This window comes from Periplaneta americana, chromosome 13 (genome assembly GCF_040183065.1).
Source record: "Periplaneta americana isolate PAMFEO1 chromosome 13, P.americana_PAMFEO1_priV1, whole genome shotgun sequence".
Taxonomy (NCBI): Eukaryota; Metazoa; Arthropoda; class Insecta; order Blattodea; family Blattidae; genus Periplaneta; species Periplaneta americana.
In genome coordinates, this window is record NC_091129.1 from 23,628,960 (window position 1) to 23,654,355 (window position 25,396).

Genomic DNA, 25,396 nt, shown 5'->3' on the forward strand with positions numbered 1-25,396 from the left:
TAATATCTTTAGCAAAATCCTTTTATTTGAGTTATTTTAAACAATTGTATGGGTATAATATTACGTCCAATTACTAACAGAAATTAATATTCTCAGAAAAGAGCTAAGACAGCCCAGCCACTAGCCTTTACAGTGAGGCGAATAGAAGCAGGTGGGGGAAAGTGGGATGCAATGCAGGCAAATGGACGACAGTACCTGTGCGAAAATGATTGAATATTGAAAGCTCTTTCGTCACTGGAAAACGCGAACATATTTTTGGAACGTTCTGTTTACTATAACCGCAAGGCTACTATGACTGTATATGCGGTCTTGGACCTGTGTGGAGGACGGTTGAACTTCATTAGTAGAAGGGGTGAGAGTGAAGTACATTAAAAAACTCAGGTACAATAAAAATTGAAGTAAAAATAAAATGATGTCCCTGTATTAACCTGGCTATATCTTTGGATTTACTATTCAGAACCGGGAACACTGTTTGCTACCCTCTTCCACGACTGGAGTTCGACGTTACTGGCATAATATACAAACAAATCACTTTACTAGGTATAGAAGGGAAGAAAAGTAGTTCATATATTTACGTAAACTAGAAAATATCACGATTTTGAATTTGATAATTTTCATTAGGTTTTTGTTTAATGTAAATATGGTATTAACAGTATGTCTTTTTACTCACTAACTGAGCTATCCATGAGGACGTATTCATTATGCAGTGTATATTATGTGTCTACAGCACATTAGCGTACAATATAGAGAATGAATTTAAATAGAAAAATAATCATAATATGGACATTTAAACACATTTTTCAAAATGGTGGCCGTTCATTTCGATACAGGCTTCAGTTCTTTTGTGCATATTATCGCACTATAGACTATTGCATCTAATTCCAATTTACAGTTTCGTTCTTCGTACTAGTAACTCATGTTGAAATAATTCCGTACCTACTCTATAAAAGAGTACCTTACGTACTCTAAATTCAATCTTCACTTCTGCCCGATCCGAAAAGATAAAATTACTCCGGTATCGACTGTCCGTTCTATTGGTTATGTCGCAGGTCGTAGAAAGTGGGGAAATCACGTGACAATTAATTACTCAACGAGGCCCTTTTATTTAAGTTATTTTAAACAGTTGTATAATATTACGTAGACGTCCAATTACTAACAGTAAATGTTTTCAGAAAAGAGCTAAGACAGCTCACCCACTAGCCTTTACAGAGAGGCGAGCAGAAGCGGGTGGGGGAAACTGGAATGCGACGTAAGGAAACGGACGCACAGTATGATTCAATATTGAATGCTCTTTCTTCATTGGAAAACGCGACCATATTTCTGGAAACGTACTCTACCCACTAACTCTGTACTGTTTATATGATCGTAAGGCGACTTTGACTGCATATGCGGTCTTGGTTCTGTGTAGAGTACTGTTGGAAGTTCATTAGTAGAACGTGTGAGAGTCAAGTACATTATAAAGCTCAGGTACAATAAAAATTGAAGTAAAAATAAAATGATGTCCCTGTACTATTCACGTCATTTGTTAATGTGTAGACATCATCTGTAGTAATTTAATGGAGCCCACACAACCTGGTACACAGCATGAACTGGATCTGTTACGCAAGTTTTATAATTTTATATGTCGAGCCAAAATGAAATATTCAATTTCATACTAACAAAATTATTCCAGTTGCAATAATTTTATCTTCAATTTCCATATTAGGCTTAATACTATGTATAGCTGTCAAAAAAAAAAAAAGTGGCCGCACTCGTGAACAGCGAATATTTTCAAAGTCCACTTCGGGTCGCGGCGATGTTACACGATGCATGTGCTTGTACAAGCAGTTCCGGAACTATGAAAGTGTTCCATATCTGCTCCTCGCAGACCAGCTGTAGAGTGCTCGTTTAATGATTCAAAGGTTCTGGGTTCGGGCCTTCTTCAAGTTTTCATTTTATTTTTTAATCGTTCTTTAGCGATGTAAATGATATTCAAATTATCATTTATATCCAGTTATCGTTCTTGATAGATATCACGTTATTTATATTTTGTTATCGTTCTTTAGAGATATGAATAAAATTCAAGTCATCATTTGTATTCTGTTATCGTTTTATAACGATATGAATAATAATTATTACTATTGTAGCTACAGTATCTCCAATGGGGGTTAGCCCTATTTTACATATGTATGTTAGGGCTTTAATTTTATACACAAAAAAGATAAGCATAAAGAGAAATGGAAAAGAACATTAAATTAGCTTACGCGATGTAAACAAAACATAAACAATCCGTAAATTAGGCATTGCGATTGCAAAACAAATATCAGCTATCAATTTGATACATACAAAAACATTAACAACACACATACGTAACACTTCTATAACACAAATATGCAGCTTTCCGTACCATGCATCATAAATTAATACACAATAGTCACACAGACACAATCAAACTATAATTACGACATTGCGACGACATCAAGCATCACATAACTGACTCACATACATAACAAATCAAGCATCCGTTGCAACACATACACTTCAACATAGTAACCACACTTTTAAAGTTACAAATTTGGCTCCAAGAAGAATAAATAGGACACTGTTACTAATTACTATTCTTCTACAATTTCTTAAATACATCTGTAATAAATCTGTGAAATTCCGATATGAATAATATTCACGTTTTTTTATATTGTTGTCGTTCTTTAGCGATATAAATAATATTCAAGTTATCATTTATATTGTTTTCCTTCATTAGCATTATAAAATAATATTCAAGTTATTTATATTGTTATTGTTCTTTCGCAATATAAATAATCTGTATTTTATGTAAGTAATTATTATAACACAAATAAACATCTTTCTTTGTAAAATAGGTTATTTTATTTAGATAATTAAATACGTATTATATAATATCTTATATTAATTAAACAAACCGATATTTATCATTTATATTGTGTTATCGTTCTTTAGTGATACTGTATAAATAATATTCAAGTTATTTATATTGTAATCGTTCTTTAGCGATATAAATAACATAAATTTAATATTAGGTTTGGAAAAATCCAGTTGCATAATACTGGTATTAGTTTTTCTTTTGTATTATTACATTATACTATCTTGAACCACAATTAAATGAAAAGGAGTAACGAGGAATTGAACCTGAGACGTTGACATCTAAATTCCGACGTTCGTCCGCTGAGCTACGAGGGCAAAAGTGTGGAAACATTTCCGGAAAAATTGGCCCAATCACACTCTAAGATTTTCTGATGATTCGTAGAAGCTAGTCCAGGATGCGGGGGGCAAAGGCTAATTGAGATTTCCCGATCTCTGATAGGGTCAAACATCCTGATAGAATTAATATTTAACCCTTGCCGTGACTTTCGGTGAAGTCCGGAGGGCCCAATTAGTGAAATCCATTCTCCTCATCTCCACGCTTGGGCCCCCTGGAATTTAATAAGTTGCGAAAGAGATAGTGGTGTGCGGAAAGCAACGGGATGTTACCGCATTTAGGCCTATCCTTCCCAAGAAAAACTGCAAACATGAACAAAGGAAGCTCTTAATAGAAGAAGAAGGATCTTCTGTGGACCTCTGGAAAAAGAACTAAGGAAGAGACTAGTGAAGTGCTTTGTGTGGAGTGTGGCATTGTATGGGGAAGGAACATGGACATTACGACGAAATGAAGATAAACGAATTGAAGCATTTGAAATGTGCATGTGGAGAAGAACGGTGCGTGTGAAGTGGACAGATAGAATAAGAAATAAAATTGTGTTTGAAAAAGTGAGTGAAGAGAGAATGATGCTGAAACTGATTAGAAAGATAAAAAGGAATTGGTTGGGTCTCTGGTCGAAAAGAATAATAGACGACATTAGGATATGTGGATCATATGCGGAGACTAAGAGGAAGGCAGAAAATAGGAAAGATTGGAGATTGCTGGATTTGCAATGAAAGACCTGCCCATGGACAGAACACTTATGTATGTGGGTATGTTCAGAATGCCTGGAATATCGTGTCTAAGAACAGTCGCTATTTGCAAAGACTAGTCGATTCCATGCCCACTCGACTGCAAGATGATCGAGATAAGAGGAAGATACACTAAATATTGAATTGTGGCATTTTGTTTTGTTTTTTGAACGCTTAATTGTTTGAATGTTTTAAGACCGACGCCAGTAAATTTGTTTTGTTTATGCCACGAAAGATATTTTTATTCAGAATAAAATCTTTTTTCTTTACATTTACAGCCACAATATCATAATGATAAAGTCATGGCATAATATATTAATTAACCTGATGTTAATTACTAAAATAATCGTAAAAGAGAAAGGAGCCATTATGTATAGTTTGTCTCTCTCAAAAACATAACAAAAAAGAACATAAAAAGCACGAGGTTGTAGTCGAACGCAGGACCTCATGAATAAGAGGCCTGAACGCTACCATTACGCTATCGAATCACAGAGAGAATACTTCAATTATAACTGTAGATATCAGGCAACGTGGTCCAACAACATGTAACATCGCCTGTCTCCGAATTGTAGCTAAGATACCCGAAGGGAACTTTGTTTCAGGAGAGCGGCCACTTTTTCTTTTGACAGCTGTACACTAGTAATAGATATCTTTTAAAAGGCTTTGAGTTAATTTTAAACTAATATCCTTCAAAGCTATAAATAAAGTTTTCTGTGACATGCTGGAATCATAGAAAACATTGTTGTGATGTTTCTTACATCCCTAATAAATAACACATATTATGTATTTAATTCTTTTGCAGTTATTTTCTTGCAGCTTTCACCTTACAATAAGCTCAGTGTATGTGAAAACTACATCACAAAAATTCTCGTTATGTTTAATATGGTATTTATAATTTCATTAAATACATTTCCATATAGCCTATATGTTCAGCAGTAAGTATGCATTAACTACTTACCTGATATGTTGTTGAATAGAATAAAAGAACACGTATAATACACAATAACTTTTTCTTTGTTTTATTGGGTTATTTTAGGACGCTTTATCAACATCTTAGGTTATTTAGAGTCTGAATGAGATGAAGGTGATAATGCCGATGAAATGAGTCCGGGTTCCAGCAATTAAGTTACCCAGCATTTGCTCATATTTGGATTGAGGGAAAACCCCGGAAAAAAACCACAACCAGGTAACTTGCCCCAACCAGGAATCGAACCCGGGCAACCTGATTTCGCGGCCAGACGCTCTAACCGTTACTCCATAGATGTGGACTGTATTTATATATGTCTTATCTACAGTATACTAATAATAAATCTGTAGCCGAAAATTTTCTGGTAATTTTAGATTTTCCAAAAATAATTGGTCCTAACATATATAATTAACCACCCTGAAACCGAAAATAGCTTTTTTGAAATTTTTGTTTGTATGTCTGTCTGTCTGTCTGTATGTTTGTTACCTTTTCACGCGATAATGGCTGAACCGATTTCGATGAAAATTGGAATATAAATTAAGTTCGTTGTAACTTAGATTTTAGGCTATATGGCATTCAAAATACATTATTTAAAAGGGGGGTTATAAGGGGGCCTGAATTAAATAAATCGAAATATCTCGCTTATTATTGATTTTTGTGAAATATGTTACATAACAAAATTTTCTTTAAAAATGAATTCTGATAAGTGTTATTCTCTGAAAAATTTTGGTAGGACTGATATTTAATGAGATAAATGAGTTTTAAAATTAAAATAACTGTCATCTAAGGCCGTATAATGAAATAAAAAACAAATGACTTCGTTTATAAGGGGCCTTGGACAGCAACAATCGAAAGCTATGAAAGATAGCCTACAGAGAATGTTTCTGTGTTTGTATGAAGTAATATCGGAAGCTAAATTAACGGATTTGTATAATTAATTATTATTTCACCATTGAAAAGTGTAGTTTTTCTAGATGGACATAATACTATAATGTTATTACAGTAACTTCTGATATAATATAATATAATATAATATAATATAATATAATATAATATAATATAATATAATATAATATAATATAATATAGTATAATATAATATAATATAATATAATATAATATATGTAATGTAATATTATATAATATAACTAGCTGTACCCGTGCGCTCCGCTGCACTTATTTGAAATAAATATAAAGTAATTACATAATTAAAATAGAACATTGGGTCCACGGAACATTCGTGTTTGATAGAAGAATAAATCATTTAATATGCTACTTAATTTAAATTGTATTTAAATAATTAAAATGCTATCATTTTGGTCCAGAGACCACTCATTTGGTGCAAAGATAATTCGTTTAACATTTTTCTAAATTAATCTTGAATGCATCCTTTAATAAATCACTCCAAATTAATAGTGTTGATTGTGTACGAAGATCATTTTTATGTTAACCTTACTGTGCATCTTTTTTTAAGTTTATTTTATTCACGCCTTAACAGCTGTGGTCTTGTCGGGTGTTTAGAATGTCTGGGTATATCAGCAGGCCGTTTTTACTGTTGTCTATAATATGATGCAAGATCACTTCTCTACGTTTGCTACATTGTCTGATAAACAAATTTATTTAAAAAAATGGTCAAATATCGGTATTTTCTTCTAACACAAAATAAAAAATATATATTATTTATTAAGGAATGTAGTTGAAAGAGCATGATATTGCAAACATGAGTTTCAGCAATAAAATAAGAGAGAAAGAACATGAAAAGTTAACAAGTTTATGAGTTATGAGGGAAACGCTTTATCACTGCACAGTAAACTGCCACCATTTTGAATTTTGAAAAAAAAATGAAATAAATATTTTTTTTATCGTAAAAATATTTTTTTTTCCTACAGCAGAATGACAGTGTTTTACACATACGAATTTTCATTATTGTACATGATATAGTAATGGAGGAATAGTACATTATGCAACGAGCCTATAATGATAGTAATTAAGACGCGAGGATGTTTATGAAACGAGCGCAAGCGAGCGCAAACGACTTTTTATGCTCGACCATAATTCTAACTTTAAATTATTCATAACTTTCACGTTATCTTATGTGAATGGGAAGGGAACTGACCTTGTGCAATCTCGTGAATTGTGAGATGTACGCAGACGCGAAAGAATTGATTTTTTCCCCGAAACGAATGTCGACGACCTTGATGTAATCTCGTTAAACTTGATATAACCTTGAAATTGAATTCGACATTGAAAAATGAGATGACAAATTGAATTTATTTGGATATTATTTACAATTAACGCTAATTATTATAGTAACAGAACATAACCTTCTGCGACAGTATTGGATTTCCAGCCTGCGTAACGTTTTGCTAGTTGTGTTTCGATTGCATATCCGAGAATAATCGAAAACCTGAACTTTAATGAATAGGTGTACTTTAATGGCATGCATTAAAGGACTGCTACCAGGTGTATAATTACTACATTTCGGCATGGTCGAGCATAAAAAATATTAAATATTTCAAAAAAATGTTACTGCTGTAAGCTGTACCTAACCCCTTTAACCGCGGTATGTTTCGGAACATAACACCCGCGAATATGGGGGATTACTTTAGATAAAACATATCAGTTGTATCAGATGAGGTATGTGATTAATGTTTGCAGTTTCCCTATATGAGCCCTCTTATATTAATAAATAATTTACAGTAACGTCATTAGCTCTCAAGATATACCCTAGAATGTGCGCGATATGATCTGTGGAGTAGTGGAAATGTAACAATAAATGATCAGTAGGGGTAGGAAGTTCATGCCATTAACACCTACTAAATATACAGGGACATCACTTTATTTTTACCAACATTTTTAACATTAACCTGGCTATACTCGGAAACACTTTTACCCCCTTCCATTACAGGAGTTTGGTGTTACTAGTGCAATATGTAAACAAATCATTTTACTGGCTATAGGAGGAGAGAAAAGTAGTGTATCCATTTATGTTACAGGGAAATACGATAGGCCTATTACGATTTTCAGTGTGTTTATTACTTTTACGGTATTTTATCAAAATACAGTAGAGTAGTAACAGTTTTTTTCAGAAACTGAACTCTTCAGGCGGTTTATATTCATTATACAGAGTGATTTTTATAGTACTGACACATTTCTTTCATTAATTGTTTCAAAACGAATTGTGCTAGCGACAACTTATTATACCTAAAATGTAGAGGAATTTTGGGAGATTATTTACTTCTATAGCAAATGTTGAAAATGTCCTCCATCCTGCATAAGGCACAACTCAACACGTCGTTCCATGTTACTGGCCACTCGTTGGAGGACTCTGTTGTCAATAGCTTGAATCTCCTGTGTGATGTTGTGCTTCAGATCGTCCAATGTCTGGGGACGTGTGGCGTAAACCCTGTCTTTTAAGTCACCCCATAGAAAGAAGTCCGGCGTTGTCAAATCCGGAGATCTCGGTGGCCACAGGTTCCTGGAAATTATTCGGTCGTCAAAGAAACTTGCAATTAGTTCCATGGATTCATTTGATGTATGGCATGTAGCGCCATCTTGCTGAAAATATCCTTGACTCAGCTCTACATCGTCCAGTTGCTCAACAAACTCAAAGACAAACGTCTTAATGATTTTTTGGGTGACTGCTCCAGTCGTGCTCTTACGTCAACAACAACCGTGGGAAGCCTAGATGAACGATGCTTGCCCTTTTCACTCACCAGAGATCCAGTTGTTTCCAATTTGTTTACCAGTCCCAGTATTGTGTTTCTTTTGGGAGGATTGAGAACACCAAATTCTCTCTGGTATGCCCTTTGAATAGCTGTAATTGAATTCGTAATCCAGTATTGCTTCACAAGGAAGAGCCGTTGATTTAATGTGTACTGCATTTTCACGTTGACACAAAATGTCGAAAACAGCTCCCAACAATAGGAATAAAACATAAACATCTGCGCATCCAGTGCTGCCAACAATAGGAATAAAACATAAACATCTGCGCATCTAGTGACAAGGAATCGAAACTCCAGAACATTCTGCTTAATTTGGTGCTAAAATTGGGTCATTGAATGAATTTCCAACGGAATAATTAAAGAAAGAAATGTGTCAGTTCTATATAAATCGCTCTGTATAATGGATACTTTATTCAGCATATTACCGTACTTTCGGTAACTCTAATCTTTATTTCTGCTCAGTCCACACAGATAAAGTTAATGAGTCATGCTACACACCGTACCTGTGAGAAATAAGCAGGGCCGGGTGTTTATGAAGATCGCGAAAATCACGACATAATAGATATACAATAGGTTTTATTAATCTTTACGAATTAAGTGATTCTGATTAATAATATGCGGATAAGACAATAACGACAAATAGCGAAATAGAGTTCTAATAGCGAAATATGAACACAATTGCGAATTATTATTATTATTGCGTCATTTTATAGCGAATTTCATATTCGGAGTTCTCTTTTAGGACTTTTTTTTCATTTGAATTTGTTATACATTCAAGTAGGCTACATTACATGGTATTCCAGGTGTTCTGATTACAAAAGTGAACTCAAAAGACGGAGAATTCAACATTTCACTAATAATTTGAAAGTGTTAATTTGAGGGCTGCAAGTTTTTTTCGTTTTTAATGAATGTATGTTACATAGAGTCTCAATCCAACAGATATTGTCTATTGGCCCTACCGCACCTTTACCAGAATCCAACGAACCTTTAATGTTAATTATTTGTAAAGTAATATTCATACTGAGTTAATACGCCAATCTCAAGATAATTGTGTTTTCCAAAATTTCCATTAGGCCCCCTAATATCCGCCAAGAGTACAAATCAATCTCTAACAATCACCGCCGACACCAATATTAAAAAACACAAATGATAAAATTAATCTCAAAAAATACCTTCAACTGGAAATATGCTTCAACATTATAGGCCCTTCTTCTATAGAAAACGCAACCATATTTCTGAAACACACTATACTCTCTACTGTTTACTTCACTGCTAGCAGACTTCGAATGCAACAGCGGCCGTAAGTTTGTGTGGCTGACGGGAGTAAGAATTTCCAGCGACAACAAAATGAAACTTCAACGTGCTCATAATTTGTGTGTACGTTTTGTAAGCAATGTTCGTAAATATGATCATATTACCCCATCCCTGGTTGGCTTAAACTAGATAAGAAAAGAAATTTACATTCACTTCTCTTTCTCTTCGAAATCTTGAACTCTTCTATTCCTTCGTACCTGTCGTCTCGCTTCACTTACCTTTCTTCCCACCACAATCTGAACACACGCTCTCGCCATGAAACAATACTAACAATACCATCCCATCGCACCTCCTCATACTCATCCTCTTTCACAATAGCCCTGCCAAGACTCTGGAATTCGTTACCTGCTAGCATCAGGGACTGTCGAAATAAAATTCAATTCAAACGCAAACTTACTAGGCACTTGGTCAGTAATTGAGACTCGTTCAGACATGGTTTCTTGTAAATAGTTCTTTTAATCTACCACAAAATATCTCAATATCCGGTAATTTCATCACTATAGAATTTTGTTATTGTAGGTTTAATTTGTAATTTAGTAAATACAAAAATATTCTTTGTTCTTAACTTCTATGATAAAATGTCTAGCTTTCATTAATCAGATATTCTTGTCGTACTTTAAATTTTATTGTAATTGTAATTGTAAATTTAATATTAATTGTAATCTTACTGTTCATGTTATAGTTGTAATCCCCTGGTAGAGGGGCAGAGAAGGCCTGACGGCCTTATCTCTACCAGGTTAAATAAATAAATCTATATATATATATATATATATATATATATATATATATATATATATATATATATATAGGAATAGTTATTGGGGGTTTAATGACTTTAAATTATTGGGGATTTTGTGGATCATACATTTTAATAATTGCTCATGGTTTATGTTCTTCTGGTTTATTTTGCTTGGCTAATATTTCTTACGAGCGTTTAAGTAGACGAAGATTATTAATTAATAAGGGTTTAATAGGATTTATACCAAGAATAACTATATGGTGATTTTTATTAAGATCTTGTAATATAGCTGCTCCACCTTCATTAAATTTACTGGGTGAAATTAGACTATTAAATAGCTTGGTAGGTTGATCATGATTAACTATATATACTTTAATATTTTTATCTTTTTTTAGTGCTGCTTATACTTTATACCTTTATTCATATAGTCAGCATGGAATATATTATTCTGGTATTTATTCTTGTTCTTTAGGTTATTCTCGTGAATATTTACTTTTATTTTTGCATTGATTTCCATTAAATATATTGATTTTGAATAGTGATGTTGTTGCATTTTGAATATAAACTACTTAAGTAGTTTAATATAATAAAATATTGATTTGTGGTGTCAGTGATATAATTTATTTATCTTAGGTTATGATATATATATCAATTTGTTTTATTAGATTTGTATTTTTATTTATTTTTAGAATTATTTTGATTTTTATGGGGTTTTACTTTGTTATTAATAATATAATTTATTTTATTGAATGGGATATTATCAGCTTTAATTCTGGATCTGTTGTTATGACTTTTTTATTTGATTGAATATCTTTATTATTTATAGGTTTTGTTTTTTTTATTTCTTCTTTAGTTATTTTATATAGAGATGATTATATGGATGGTGATATAAATATTAATCGATTTATTTTATTATAAATATATATATATATAGATTTATTTATTTAACCTGGTAGAGATAAGGCTGTCAGGCCTTCTCTGCCCCTCTACCAGGGGATTACAACTGTAACATGAACAGTAAGATTACAATTAATATTAAATTTGCAATTACAATTATATATATATATAATATTACTGCAATGGGTGGGAGTCAAGTACATTAAAAAACGCAGGTACAATAAAAATGCAAGTAAAAATAAAGTGATGTCCCTGTACAAGCAAGTATGCCTTCAAAAACCTTGAAAAATGCCCATAAATATGCAGTAATACGATTCTATATTTCTCGATATCGCTAATAAATAAGTAGGCCTAATATAATAATAATAATAATAATAATAATAATAATAATAATAATAATAATTGAAATGAGATTATAGATCAAACTATACTTCCTTCCATAATGTATGGCAGGAGAAGTAAATATTTCCGGCAGGGGAGAAGAGAAGTATAATTGCTATTCAACCAATGCCAGAGGTCTCATTTCAATGCTTGTCTTGAAGATAGACGGGGACAGTTGGGATTCAGACCGTCCAACTTCAAGCCAAGTGTGGAATAAGACCTCTGCCATTGGTTAAACATTATGAAACGCAATATAGATGAGATTTAACTTACATTTATTGCTGAGAGTAGCACACTACTGTACCGTGACATTCGCTAGGTGTGACGCAAAACTTTCAATAACTTATTTTTCTGGTAAAAATCTATATATACTAGTGGCTTGTGCAGCAAATACTGCTGCAAACTAAGTTCGTTAGACGTTGAAATAAAAATTTTTCAGATTTATTTCCAATGAAGAATACTTGTCTTTTTTATAGTTATTTGCTTCCATAATAATGAAACATACTCCCTCTGAATGGATTTTTTTTAGGCCAAATAATTTTTTTGAACCTATCCAACTTCAGTTTTTGAGTTTCAACGCGAAAACGCAAGTATCAATGTCAGGACGATAGCAGTAGCTATTTCAGGTCATTGTGGATTGTAGGCAAAAGTTAAAAAAATGTCAGGTTTGCTAAGCTTTCGAACAATAGCATTTTCGTATAGCTGCTGCATGTATAACTTGAAATGTAGAGCGTAAAATTATTTTATCCTACTAAGAGATCTTGCTGAAATGATCTGGCGACTACAAAATTTTCTAGGCCTCTTATTTTATCAGTAAGTAATACCTTTTTATTTTTCCTTAGGAACTGTAATTTTTGCGCTCTCTCGAGCCAATACTGACGACAATGACACAGAGGCTATCAATATCTACACTACACCGCCATTAAGTATATGAAAAAGACCCAACCCCACTGGGTTAATAAGTATAGAAATATTTGATTTTTAATAACAATTTTATTATCTTACTTAAGTTTTGTGGTTATATATAGCAGTCACTCAGTAAATTATAGAAATGAAGATCTAAATTAAGATATTCTCTACATTTACTTACATAACCTCAAAACGTTTCACTTTCATGTCATCAATATAGCATCAATATTATGTACAATTAATGAAAAATAGACGCATCATGATAGTAACTATAATAAAATTTAATTTATAATGGTAACAATTCCATCAAATCAGCTCAGGTCTCGTAGATTTGAACATCCAATACACAGCTGTACTCAGAAAATTATACACTGCAGAATCAGTTTTTAATAACGAATTGAATTGAGCTCTAAGTATGTCGGCAACCCTGCAGGTCATGGCCTTCGTGTAATAGCCTATTGTTTATTGTAGTGTGTGTTTTGTTCTGAAATTCAATCAAGTCGGCCGTGATTGAATAAAATTAGTTCTCAAAACTGACAACAGATGGATTTTGGAAAATAGGAAAATTATGTAGGAAAATTGACATTTCACTGAAAACTACTACTTTTCCGAAAAACTTTGGGTTCCAAGCTTCAAAATGAGGGGCCATTTATTAAAATCCGTCCAGCCGTTTTTCCGTAATTTCCATTACCATTTCAAATTATATATATATATATATATATATATATATATATATATATATATATATACACTAATTTGAACTGGTAATGAAAATTACAGGAAAACGGCTGAACGGATTTTAATAAATGACCCCTCATTTTGAAGCTTGGAACCCGAAATTTTTCGGAAAAATAGTAGTTTTCAGTGAAATGTCAATTTTTAAACATAATTTTCCTATTTTCCAAAATCCATTTGTCGTCAGTTTTGAGAACTAGCTAATAGCATTCACGGCCGACTTGATATTCCCTTCGCTTTTTTGTAAAGGAGAAGAGAAGCGAGCATCAAGTCGGCCGTGTTGCATTTCAGAATAAAACATAGCCTACTACAGTAAACAATATTACACGAAGGCCATGATCTGCAAGAATGCTGACATATTTAGAGCTCAAATTAAATTGGTTATTAAAAACTTAACTTACTAAAAATAATTTACAGGTTCGATTCTGTGGTGTGTAATTTTCTGGGTACAACTGTGTATTGGATATTAAAAACTACAAAACTTGAGGTGGTTTGATGACATTATTACCATTAGAAATGAAATATTATTGTAGTTAATGCCATGATGTGACTATTTTTCATTAATTATACATATTAATGCTACATTGATGACATGAAAGTGAAACGTTTTGGGGTAATATAAGTAGATGTAGAGAATAACTTGAATTATATTTTGATTTCTATATTTTACTGGGTGGCGGCTATACAGTATATATAGTATATGTTACTGAAAGCTACAAAACTTACGTAAGATAATATTATTAAAAATCAAATATTTTTATAATTATTAATCAAGTTGAGTTGGGTCTTTTTCGTATATTTAATGGCGGTGTGGTGTAGATATTTATATGCGTGGTTCTCTTCAGTATTGGCTCGAGAGTATCCTTCATTGTTATGGAAGCAAATAACTTTCCGAATGTCTGGTATTCTTCATCTGCACTATTAATAAATCTGTAGCCAAAATGTTTCTGATAATTTTTGACTTTCTAAAAATAATTGGTGTTAACATGTATAACTAACCATCCTGAAACCGAAAATCGCTTTTTTTTTATTTTTGTCTGCCTGTCTGTCTGTCTGTCTGCCTGTCTGTCTGTCTGTCTGTCTGTATGTTTGTTACCTTTTCACGCCATAATGGCTCAACGGATTTCGATGACAATTGGAATATAAATTAAATTCGTTGTAACTTAGATTTTATGCTATATGGCATTCAAAATACATTATTTAAAAGGGGGGTTATAAGGGGGCCTGAATTAAAGAAATCGAAATATCTCGCTTATTATTGATTTTTGTGAAAATGGTACATAACAAAAGTTTCTTTAAAAATGATTTCTGATAAGTTGTAGTCTTTGACAAATTTTGATAGGACTCATATTTAATGAGATAAATGAGTTTTAAAATTAAAGTAACTGCCATCTAAGGCGGTGTATTGAAATAAAAAACAAATGACTTCGTCTATAAGGGTCCTTGGACACAACAATCGAAAGCTATGAAACATAGCCTACAGACAATGTTTCTGTGTTTGTATGAAGTAATATAGGAAGCTAAATTAACCGATTTGTATAATTAATTATTATTTCATCATTGGAAAGTGTAGTTTCTCTGGATGGACATAATGCTATAATGTTATTACAGTAACTTGTGAGTGAATTGAGGACAGGTAAGATTAAAATAGCTTCTTATGCACAGAAAACTTGATAGGTTATTCTGTATATTCATTTCCTGGTATTTCTTAAAATAATGTTTATGAACATATTCATTTTTATTTCAGAGAATTAACGAACAACGAGAGTGTATTGATTTAGTATGCAGTAATAGTACATTAGCTTAGCAATCCATTATTTTATAATACAAATTTTAACTATACTCAATTGAATCGTGTTAAAATACATAAAATATATATGCAATAAATGCAATGCAAAAAAATAGGTAATGAGCCAAGCAGATTATGTTGCGCTGTTGTAAAAGGTGTTACTCCTGAGATTCAAGAGCTCCCACAACAAATTAAAAACTTTCTAATTCGAGTACATCCGTTATCAACACACTTTTTACATAATATAATATAAATATAATAATAAATCTGTAGCCAAAATTTTTCTGTTAATTTTCGCTTTTGCAAAAATAATTGATAATAACAATAAATAACATGTTAAAGGAATTGTCATTGCACCTAATGAGTGGTCTCTGGATCAAAATGATTGCATTTTAATATTTTAAATACAATTTAAATTAAATAACATATTAAACGATTTATCCTTCTATCAAACACGAATGTTCCCTGGATCAAACCTCCCATTTTAATTATGTAATTACTTTAAATTTTTTTTTCTAACGGGTGCAACGGAGCGCACGGGTACGGCTATTTGAAAATAAATCTGAAAAATGTTTATTTGAACGTCTAATGAACTTAGTTTGCAGCATTTGCTGCACAAGCCACTAGTACTATTATAAGTTCACTCGATACCAATTTTCAAAAATAGAATATGATTGTTTAATTTCAGAAGTCTAAACTTTGCATTTTAAGCAATATGAAATCAGCTTTAATGAGATTAAATGCGAAAATATGCCGCAGTACATATTGAAATTATCATTAACCCTTAAATTAGCAAAACTTCATTTCTCACACTAGTTTATTAAACCGTGTCGGACTGTAAAGAAAACAATTATCGCAATGTTCTTATTTAATATGTTGTGCAAAAACTGGTCTCATTCTTGACCCCACTGTAAAGTTCGAAATTAATGTAGATCAACCAAAGCAGGTACATGAAGAGAAATGCGCTATTTCCCTTCCATGCTGTGATGATTTCAGTCATAAATATAATATTCAAGATTGGAATGTCACTGGACTTATGTTTGGTGCGCGAGGAACAATTCCCAAATTTACATTGGAGATCCTCAGAAAATTAAAGGTTCCTGAAAAGACTCTTCAGACAATTGCATCAACCATTTTAAAATCTTCATTGAAAATCATCAATCACCATCTCTATTCATCTTCATATATTCAATGTATATTATTTATTTTTAATAAATTTTTATCGTTTTGATAGATCTTGTCGCAGAATATTCTTTTTTTTTTAATTCCATTATGCATTTTTTAACATTTATTTATATTTTCTTCTTTGCTCATTTGAATTGATTAGGATGCCGATATTTTAAATCAAAGATTTGGACGGCTATCATTTCGATTTGATTGATTGTGAAATTTTAATTTTCCTACCAATTTTTTTTTCTATTGTTCTATTAAAATTATAGCACATTTCTATACTTAATCACTCATTTAAAGTTTGTGTGTATATTTTTGTGTGACTTTACTTTGTTTATAGTGTTTTTTCCTTTTTATTTCTGTTATTGTATTTGTATTTCTAGTGGTGTGGAAGAGAAGGCCTGATGGCCTTAACTACACCAGAATAAATAAATTAATTAAATAAATAAATAAATACTAACTGTTGCATCCTATAGAATACACTGCAAATTTAAGAGTTAAATATTATGCATTTAAGAATAAGGCCAAAATATGCAAATATATGCAACATAAAATTTGGTTTGATAAGCTTAAATGTTGATGATTCGTGAAGATAACTAACCAGAAATTAATTACAACCAATTGAAAAATATATCATGAACTTCCTGGCTCTAATGATGAATAAATAGCATTAGGCCTATTCTAAAATTATCACTTATTTCATATACGTTATGTTTGTTAGTTGCACTCACGATTTAAAAGCTATGAAATTATTCAAATCTTTACGTGTAAGTTTGTGACAGGATTCTTCTTATGAGTATGAAGCAGTTGAGGAAACAACATTGGGTCACGGATGAAGAAAACTGGAGTATTGAGGGTGAGGAGGTCGAATACTCCTTCATTTGTCTGGAATTTGACGGCGAGACCTCGGGCATCTCTGTAAATCAAACATAAAATCCATATAAGTATTGTTATTATTATTATTATTATTATTATTATTATTATTATTATTATTATTATTATTATTATTAAAACTTAAAATGTGTCCCAGTGAAACGTACAGCAGAGTTCATATAGGTCAGCTACTGTCATGCGTTTCCAATTCACTGTGGGCTAAAGCAAGGAGATGCACTATCACCTTTACTTTTTAACTTTGCTCTAGAGTATGCCATTAGGAAAGTCCAGGATAACAGAGAGGGTTTGGAATTGAACAGGTTACATCAGCTGCTTGTCTATGCGGATGACATGAATATGTTAGGAGAAAATCCACAAACGATTAGAGAAAACACGGGAATTTTACTGGAAGCAAATAAAGAGATAGATTTCGAAGTAAATCCCGAAAAGACAAAGTATATGATTATGTCTCGTGGCAAGAATATTGTACGAAATGGAAATATAAAAATTGGAAATTTATCTTTTGAAGAGGTGGAGAAGTTCAAATATCTGGGAGCAACAGTAACAAATATAAATTATACTCGGGAGGAAATTAAACACAGAATAAACATGGGAAATGCCTGTTATTATTCGGTTGAGAAACTTTTATCATCCAGTCTGCTGTCCAAAAATCTGAAAGTTAGAATTTATAAAACAGTTATATTACCGGTTCTTCTGTATGACTGTGAAACTTGGACTCTCACTCTGAGAGAGGAACATAGGTTAAGGGTGTTTGAGAATAAGATGCTTAGGAAAATATTTGGGGCTAAGCGGGATGAAGTTACAGGAGAATGGAGAAAGTTACACAACACAGAACTGCACGCATTGTATTCTTCACCTGACATAATTAGGAACTTAAAATCCAGATGTTTGAGATGGGCAGGGCATGTAGGACGTATGGGCGAATCCAGAAATGCATATAGAGTGTTAGTTGGGAGGCCGGAGGGAAAAAGACCTTTAGGGAGGCCGAGACGTAGATGGGAGGATAATATTAAAATGAATTTAAGGGAGGTGGCATATGATGATAGAGAATGGATTAATCTTGCATAGGATAGGGACCAATGACGGGCTTATGTGATGGCGGTAATGAACCTCCGGTTTCCTTAAAAGCCAGTGAGTTTTAATAAAACAGAAAGGAGGCAAATTATATTAGAATTATTGAATATGATAGCTATGAAACAAAGAACATTAAACAGTTTTGAATATAATGTCCACTTGTCAATTTAAAGATTTGAATCCACTCAAGAAATTTTAAGGTTCTTTTCTTACGATAGAAAGCAATTTTCTATATTTCTATGTAAGTCCTTGAAGAGTTCATATATATTTTTTATTTATGTAAGTTCTCGTCCCGTGTATGTGTTGTTCCATGGAGAGTCGCAGTGAACTTTTAAATAACTTTCCCATGAAATATGATTAAATTTTTAGCCTTTTCTTTTTTAAATAAATGACTATTTTGCATATCTCCATATAATTTGATCGTTATTGCATTCTTTCCATTCTTTGTCTTTAAACATTGTTTTCTGAAGCATTGTTGAAACCATCTCTTCGTTTTTTGTTCTCCATTTGTTTTTCCTTTTGGTCTGCAATTATGTTTTCATGTAATGCTCATCATTTGCTTCTTTTCTTTGCTCGCAACAGAAGATAATTTCGACATTAAAAATCTTTTCTGAATTAACTTTTAATTTGTAATGAGTTACTTAACTCACCGCACATTTGTTTCGAGATCCACTCTTGTCTGAGTGATATTTACTAGTATTTTTTCTTGTGTTATTATATTTCGATCTGCCCACTAGACTATCTAATGCATCTATATAGATTTATTGTACAGATGTTTCTGAGATATTGCCTTCATTAAAATATTCCTTAATTTTTCTTCTTCAATATATCTTCTCTTCTCTCTAAAACTACACCTGTGGTAATTTATTTTCGAAGATTTTTATCTTCATATGATCATTCTAGCCGTACGTTCTCTCAGTCTCTAGCAGATAGTGAGTACTCGAAGTATTTTCTCGGAGGTAAAAACTACAAGCACTAATGTCCTATTTCTTAATTTGCCGATTGTCTGCAAAAGAGAGATCCTTCAACTTTCGCTAACCTGTGGAGCCTCCATGGACTGTAATGGAGATAAATTTGTTATTTATGTACATTCTTGGGACATTATATACTTCATCATCATCATCATCATATTCCTGGCACGAAATTAGGCCATTGTTGGCCTGTTTCGGTTGCAGCTATACAGGATCCAATAGACGTTTCTGTGGACGTCCAGGTCGTCGTCGTCCTTGAGGGTGGTATTTTAGCATTTCTTGGGGTGTCCGGCCAGCTTCCATACGAGAAATGTGTTCAAGCCATCTGTTTCTGTATTCTGTAATTTTTTCTTCTAATGGTTGCATGTTGAGTTCCTGCAGTATATCCTCGTTCCTCTTGTGGTCCAGAAGTGTGTATCCTGCAGTTCGTCGCAGATATTTCATTCCAGCTGCTCTTAATCTGCTGATATCTCTTTGTTTCAGAACCCAAATTTCGCTTCCATAGAGGAGAGTTGGTAGTGCAAGGGTTTTATATAGCTTTATTCTGGAATGTTTCTCTACTAAACCTGGTTTTAGGGTATGGTCCTGATATTTGTAAAAATTTGTTAATTTTCCTGCTTACATCATTCTCTCCTTCGCATGATATATTACATCCTAAGTATGAAAAGGAATTGATCTGTTCTAAAATCACATTTTCAACGACAATATTGCTTCAGATTGGGTTTGTACCTTCAAATGCCATTATTTTGGTTTTTCTGGTGAAATCTTCATGCCATGTTATTCTATGATTTTATTTAGTTTAAATAGGCTATACCCATCTGTAAATTGTCTTCGGAGTTTGCAACTAATACTTGGTCGTCCGCGAAAAGAACTGTGTTTAGTCTTATGGAACTTGAAATTTGAATTCCTAATTTGTACTCCTCACACCAAAGGCGTATTATTTCAATTGAAATGACTTGGTGACAATGGGCAACCTTGTCGTACTCCTTGATTTATGGATCTATAGTTAGAAGTAAAATTATTAAATTTTACATTACATTATATACTTCCCCTTTTTAAATTATCGACCGAACTCAATAATAAATAATATGTATTGTTTTCTTTTCGGTGTAAAATTTTACTAGTAAATCTACTGCTTTTCATTTTAATGAATCATACTTCTTGTCAGAGTGCCCTCTTGTTTTTAAGTGTTATAAAATTTCTGGTGCAATTGATTCTGCCGAAACTTGTACGAAACTATTGTTATATTTGCATACCTGTCCATTTTCTTATACAAAGTAGCATGATAATTTCTTTATTCCACATAAACTATAATGTTTTGTAAGCATTTCTACGCTATAAAACTACGAACGAATAGGTGCTACAGAGGTGATAAGTATTATTTTCATGTAAGTCATCGTGAAGGGTTATGGGCCAGCCAGATTTTATATTTTCATATTTTCTGAGAGTGTTTGTGAAATAAATATATTATAAGTTTCAAATAGTCATTTTTCATATCCATGTCAATTTTACACTTAGAGTAAACATAGGTAATTTCGTGGCAGTGGTTATTTCGTGATACTTATTCTTTGTTCTTTTGTGAACTAACCAATGGTGTTACGAGATCCAAATTTCCGCCAAGGGATTGCATATGTTATCCAGTTTCCAGAAACATACAGCTAAGCTTTGTGTGACTATTGTAGTTGCTTCAGTGAGCTTTTATGTTTGGAGAGAGCAAGTTTGCGTCGACTTCTCAGGCGTACAAATTTTTTGGATGTTTGTAATTACATTACAGGCTTATTACTAAAGGTAAGCATATGATATTTGGTACAAACATTTATTGTATCTTCATGAAATTTTAGGAAATATTTTTGGAATTTTAGATACATCTGTAGTCGCCATATAGGCTTAGCTTTACTGATAGAAATCTTAGCTGTTTGAGGCGAAATTTTGTTGAGCATTAAGTGTTACATTTTATACTACTTTAAAAATTGTATTTCAATAGGAATTTTAGAAATCTGAAGAAAAGTTGTGATAACAAAACAGAAAACGGAGGCGCAATGGGTTCAGTGTAGCTTCTGTTCGATTTGTTATCATGCTAAGTGTCAATGGTAAGTGCTAGATGACTTACTTGCAAGAATTGTGACAGAAGATGGAACATGGCTCCACCATTTTGGACCGGAGACAGAGGCAGACAATGAAGTGGCATCATGCAAATTCACCAAAGAAATAGAAATTCAAAATTACACCTTCGGCAGGAAAAGTTATGGCTACTGTGTTTTTCGATTCAGAAGGACTCTTGCTTGTGGACATCATGCCACACGGAACCACCATTAATTCTGACGGATATGTTGCAAATCTCAAGAAACTTCTAGTTCGACTGAGTCGTGTTCGACGACATCGGGAGAAGCAGGATGTTCTGCTATTACACGACAACGCACAGCCATATGTCAGTCACAAGACCACAGACCAAATCAGAAAATTCGGATAGACAACACTGAAACATCCGCCTTACAGTCCTGAACTGGCACCGTGCGATTACCATCTCTTTGGTAAACTGAAGGATCCCTTCGCGGAACGAGGTTAGAAGATGACTCCCTTGTGCACGCTGCTAAAGAGTGGCTCAGACGTGTTGGTCCAGACTTTTACCGTGCTGGTCTACAGGCCCTCGTTCCTAGGTTACGTAAGGCAGTTGAAAGGGACGGGGATTATGTGGAAAAGTGACATTTTGTTCCTTAAGGATGCATCTACATTCTGTGAAAATAGCAAAGCTGTAGGATAAAAAAATAATTATTAAACAAACGTTATGCATTACTTTTGGAGTTACCCTAGTAATATAGGCTATAGTAAAGTCTGTAATAAAAGTGTTCACCCTTTCAGGGCAAAGAAGATCCCTTTTGAATTTCAATTTTTAATTTGATTTCATTCTTATTATGTGTTGATATGTATTTCTATGTTTTCTTGCTATGAATATTAGACGGAATTACTATGTTTGAAGTCTTGTAACAATAAATGAGAATTTCATTTGACTTTAATGAATTTTTCCACAATTCTTCTACCTCTCACAAAATTATCAATGCAATATCACAAAATTACCAAGGTTATCACGAAATAACCAACCTTTCGGCTTAAGTTGAAAAAGTGGTTTTTCGCACATATTCTAGAACGTATCCAATCTTTCATGACTCCAGATTTGTACAGCAAGTTATCGTCTTTTAGGTGAAAAAATCGAAATAAGGATATATTTACACATTTGCATTTAAAATTAGTTTTCATGAAATTATCACGAAATTACCAATGTTTACACTATATCAAATTTAATCCCTTGGTTTTTTTAAACCCCCAAGTCTTTTGGAGTTTCTGTATTTTAGTGTTAGCTTAAAATATACAAGGTGAATCTCGAGTAATATAATTCATTCTGGTGGATGATTCCTTTAGTAAAGTGCAACAAAAAAGTCAAATACCAAAAAAGTCAAACTGTAAATAATTTTCCAGAAAAATGTGCATTTTAAAATACATTAATTACGAGATCTTGCAAAGTTATGTAATCAGCAGGAAAATGAATATATAAAGAGTTATTAGCAATATTCCATACTTAATTAACACACTGTAAATTAAAACATATATATTTATCTCATTTATTTCTATAGTCCTCATTTCCTCCTGAAACTCTTAAAAATTCCCCCGTGGTTTGAACCACTGGTTTAGATCATATGATTGTACCACATGTTAAAAAAGGTAGAAAAACGCTGAACTAATGGATTGTGGTTCAGTTCCCCTCCCCATTGAAGTGATATCTATGAATAGCAACAAAAAGTCATATTCAACCATCAGCACTGCTGAGAATTACCTATAAAACAAGCTGCAATTAGGGTAAACTAGGTAGTTATTGACCAGTATACGGTGATTGACCGGTTCCTTTTTTCAAGTATATTGTGAATAAACCACGATCGTGATTTCACTTTTTGCTGCATATACCTCTAGTAACAACCCTTATTTGTGGTTAGTTGTCGCTGTTCATCCCACTGAGTTAGTGTCTGTTGTCTGAGAGGACTGAAATCGATTGGAAATGCAACTGAACGTAAACAAGTGTAAGTAACTAGAGAAATTGCTAAGAATAATGCACGCAATAATTTATTTATTCTGCAAAGGATACATAAATTCTGGTGCTCGTTTTTTACACTCACAGTGTGAGAAAAGGTATAAGGTTTCGGTCCACAGAATATTATTTTGTTAAAGTTTTTATATGACATAAAAATGCCCCGTGGTCAATCACTATAAAGTGAATGGCCGCAAACTACAGTGATTGGTCGTTCATAAATTATTTGTTAGAATAATGACCAATTTGCTCCAATTCTATATATGTTATCGGTTAAATGATGGGGATTTTTACAGGACTGATACTATATTATAATGCCTAAGCCAGGTAAAGTGCATTATACAGGGGAAGCTTTACGAAACGCTACAGAACCTGTCCACAGTGGATTTGATTTAAATGAAGCTGCCAAGAAGTTTGGTGTCCTAAAAGCAACCTTAGCGTCCAGAAGCAAATATCCCGTTGAAGGAAAATTGTTCTTTGATCCTCGTCCAGTGCTGGGTGAAGCCATTTGTAATAACATCAGAGAAATGACACACACTTGCTTCTGATAAGGCACAAAAGAGAAAAATGGAAGAAGAGGCAAGAGAAGGAAGGAAGCGAATAAGAAATGAAAGAAAAGGCAGCGAGAAGAGTTCTTTTCTTATTTTTTTAACTTGGTTATTTAACGACACTGTATCAACTATGAGGTTATTTAGCGTCGATGGGATTGATGGTAGCGAGATGGTATTTGGCGAGATGAGGCCGAGGATTCGTCATAGATTACCTGAAATTTGCCTTACGGTTGGGCAAAACCTCGGAAAAACCCAACCAGGTAATCAGCCCAAGCTGGAATTGAACCCGCGCCCGAACGAAACTTCGGATCGGCAGGCAAACACCTTTGCCGACAGAGCTACGCCAGTGGCGAATAGTTCTTAATGAGAAAGCTCAGAAGAAGAGAAACGAAACAGACAAGAAAAAAGTGAAAATTGTGAAAATGTGTTGTTCAATCACTAATAAATGAGTATTCAATAACTGTGCAGTAGACGGTCAATCACTAATAAGCGTGTGGTCAATAACTGTGCAGTAGACGGTCAATAACTGTAAAAGTGGACTTGTTGTGTTTATTTAATTTATCTTTGCATTAAAATTTTATTTTTTCTTTTGTTTATTGATTTTGATTTGTTTCTGAATCTTCACTTGACCCAATGCCTTTAAAATTATCTCAATAAGTTACCACCGTTTTCCGCTATTTCATTGTTTTATTACTCATTAGCTTAAGTGGTCAATCACTATACAGTTTACCCTATTTCCTGTATGCTGTTGAAGAAAGCCATTTCTAATCGAATCACAAACAGATCACCAAATGCTCTACATTCAAGATTGACGTCTTTCATTAGGTTTAAAATCTGCCAGAATCTATTCTGCGCTCTAGTCTCATAAAATGGTGAAATGAGCAAAATATGGAAATTAATTACCTTGCATTGTAACTTATAATTCACAGCAATATCGGATAACGAACACAACTTACGAAATGCTCCTTTTGAGACCAGTATTTACACTTCGCTGATTTGTAGCAGATACAACAGCGTTGTGTTTCATCTCAGAGTTCAATTGCTGTAACCCTATTCTAATCGATACATACCGAGACACGTAATTGCGGTCAAGCCACACTAATTGCTATGTGATATCATCGTCATATAATAATAATAATAATAATAATAATAATAATAATAATCATCATCATCATCATCATCATCATCATTATCATCATCATCACCATCATCACAGTCATTATATTTTAAAAAAACTTAGCACTACTCATTTTTGAGG

At 33.0% G+C, this 25,396-nt stretch overlaps 1 protein-coding gene across 1 annotated transcript in view; it reads right to left on the reverse strand.

The window, feature by feature from the left end:
• The window catches only part of LOC138712642 (catalase-like), a 95,021-nt gene that overhangs the window by 40,439 nt on the left and 29,186 nt on the right, over positions 1 to 25,396 (reverse strand). Inside the window, exon 6 of the mRNA XM_069844610.1 lies at positions 17,336 to 17,486. Coding sequence (XP_069700711.1) covers positions 17,336 to 17,486 — 151 coding nt within the window. The remainder of the gene's footprint in view (positions 1 to 17,335; positions 17,487 to 25,396) is intronic.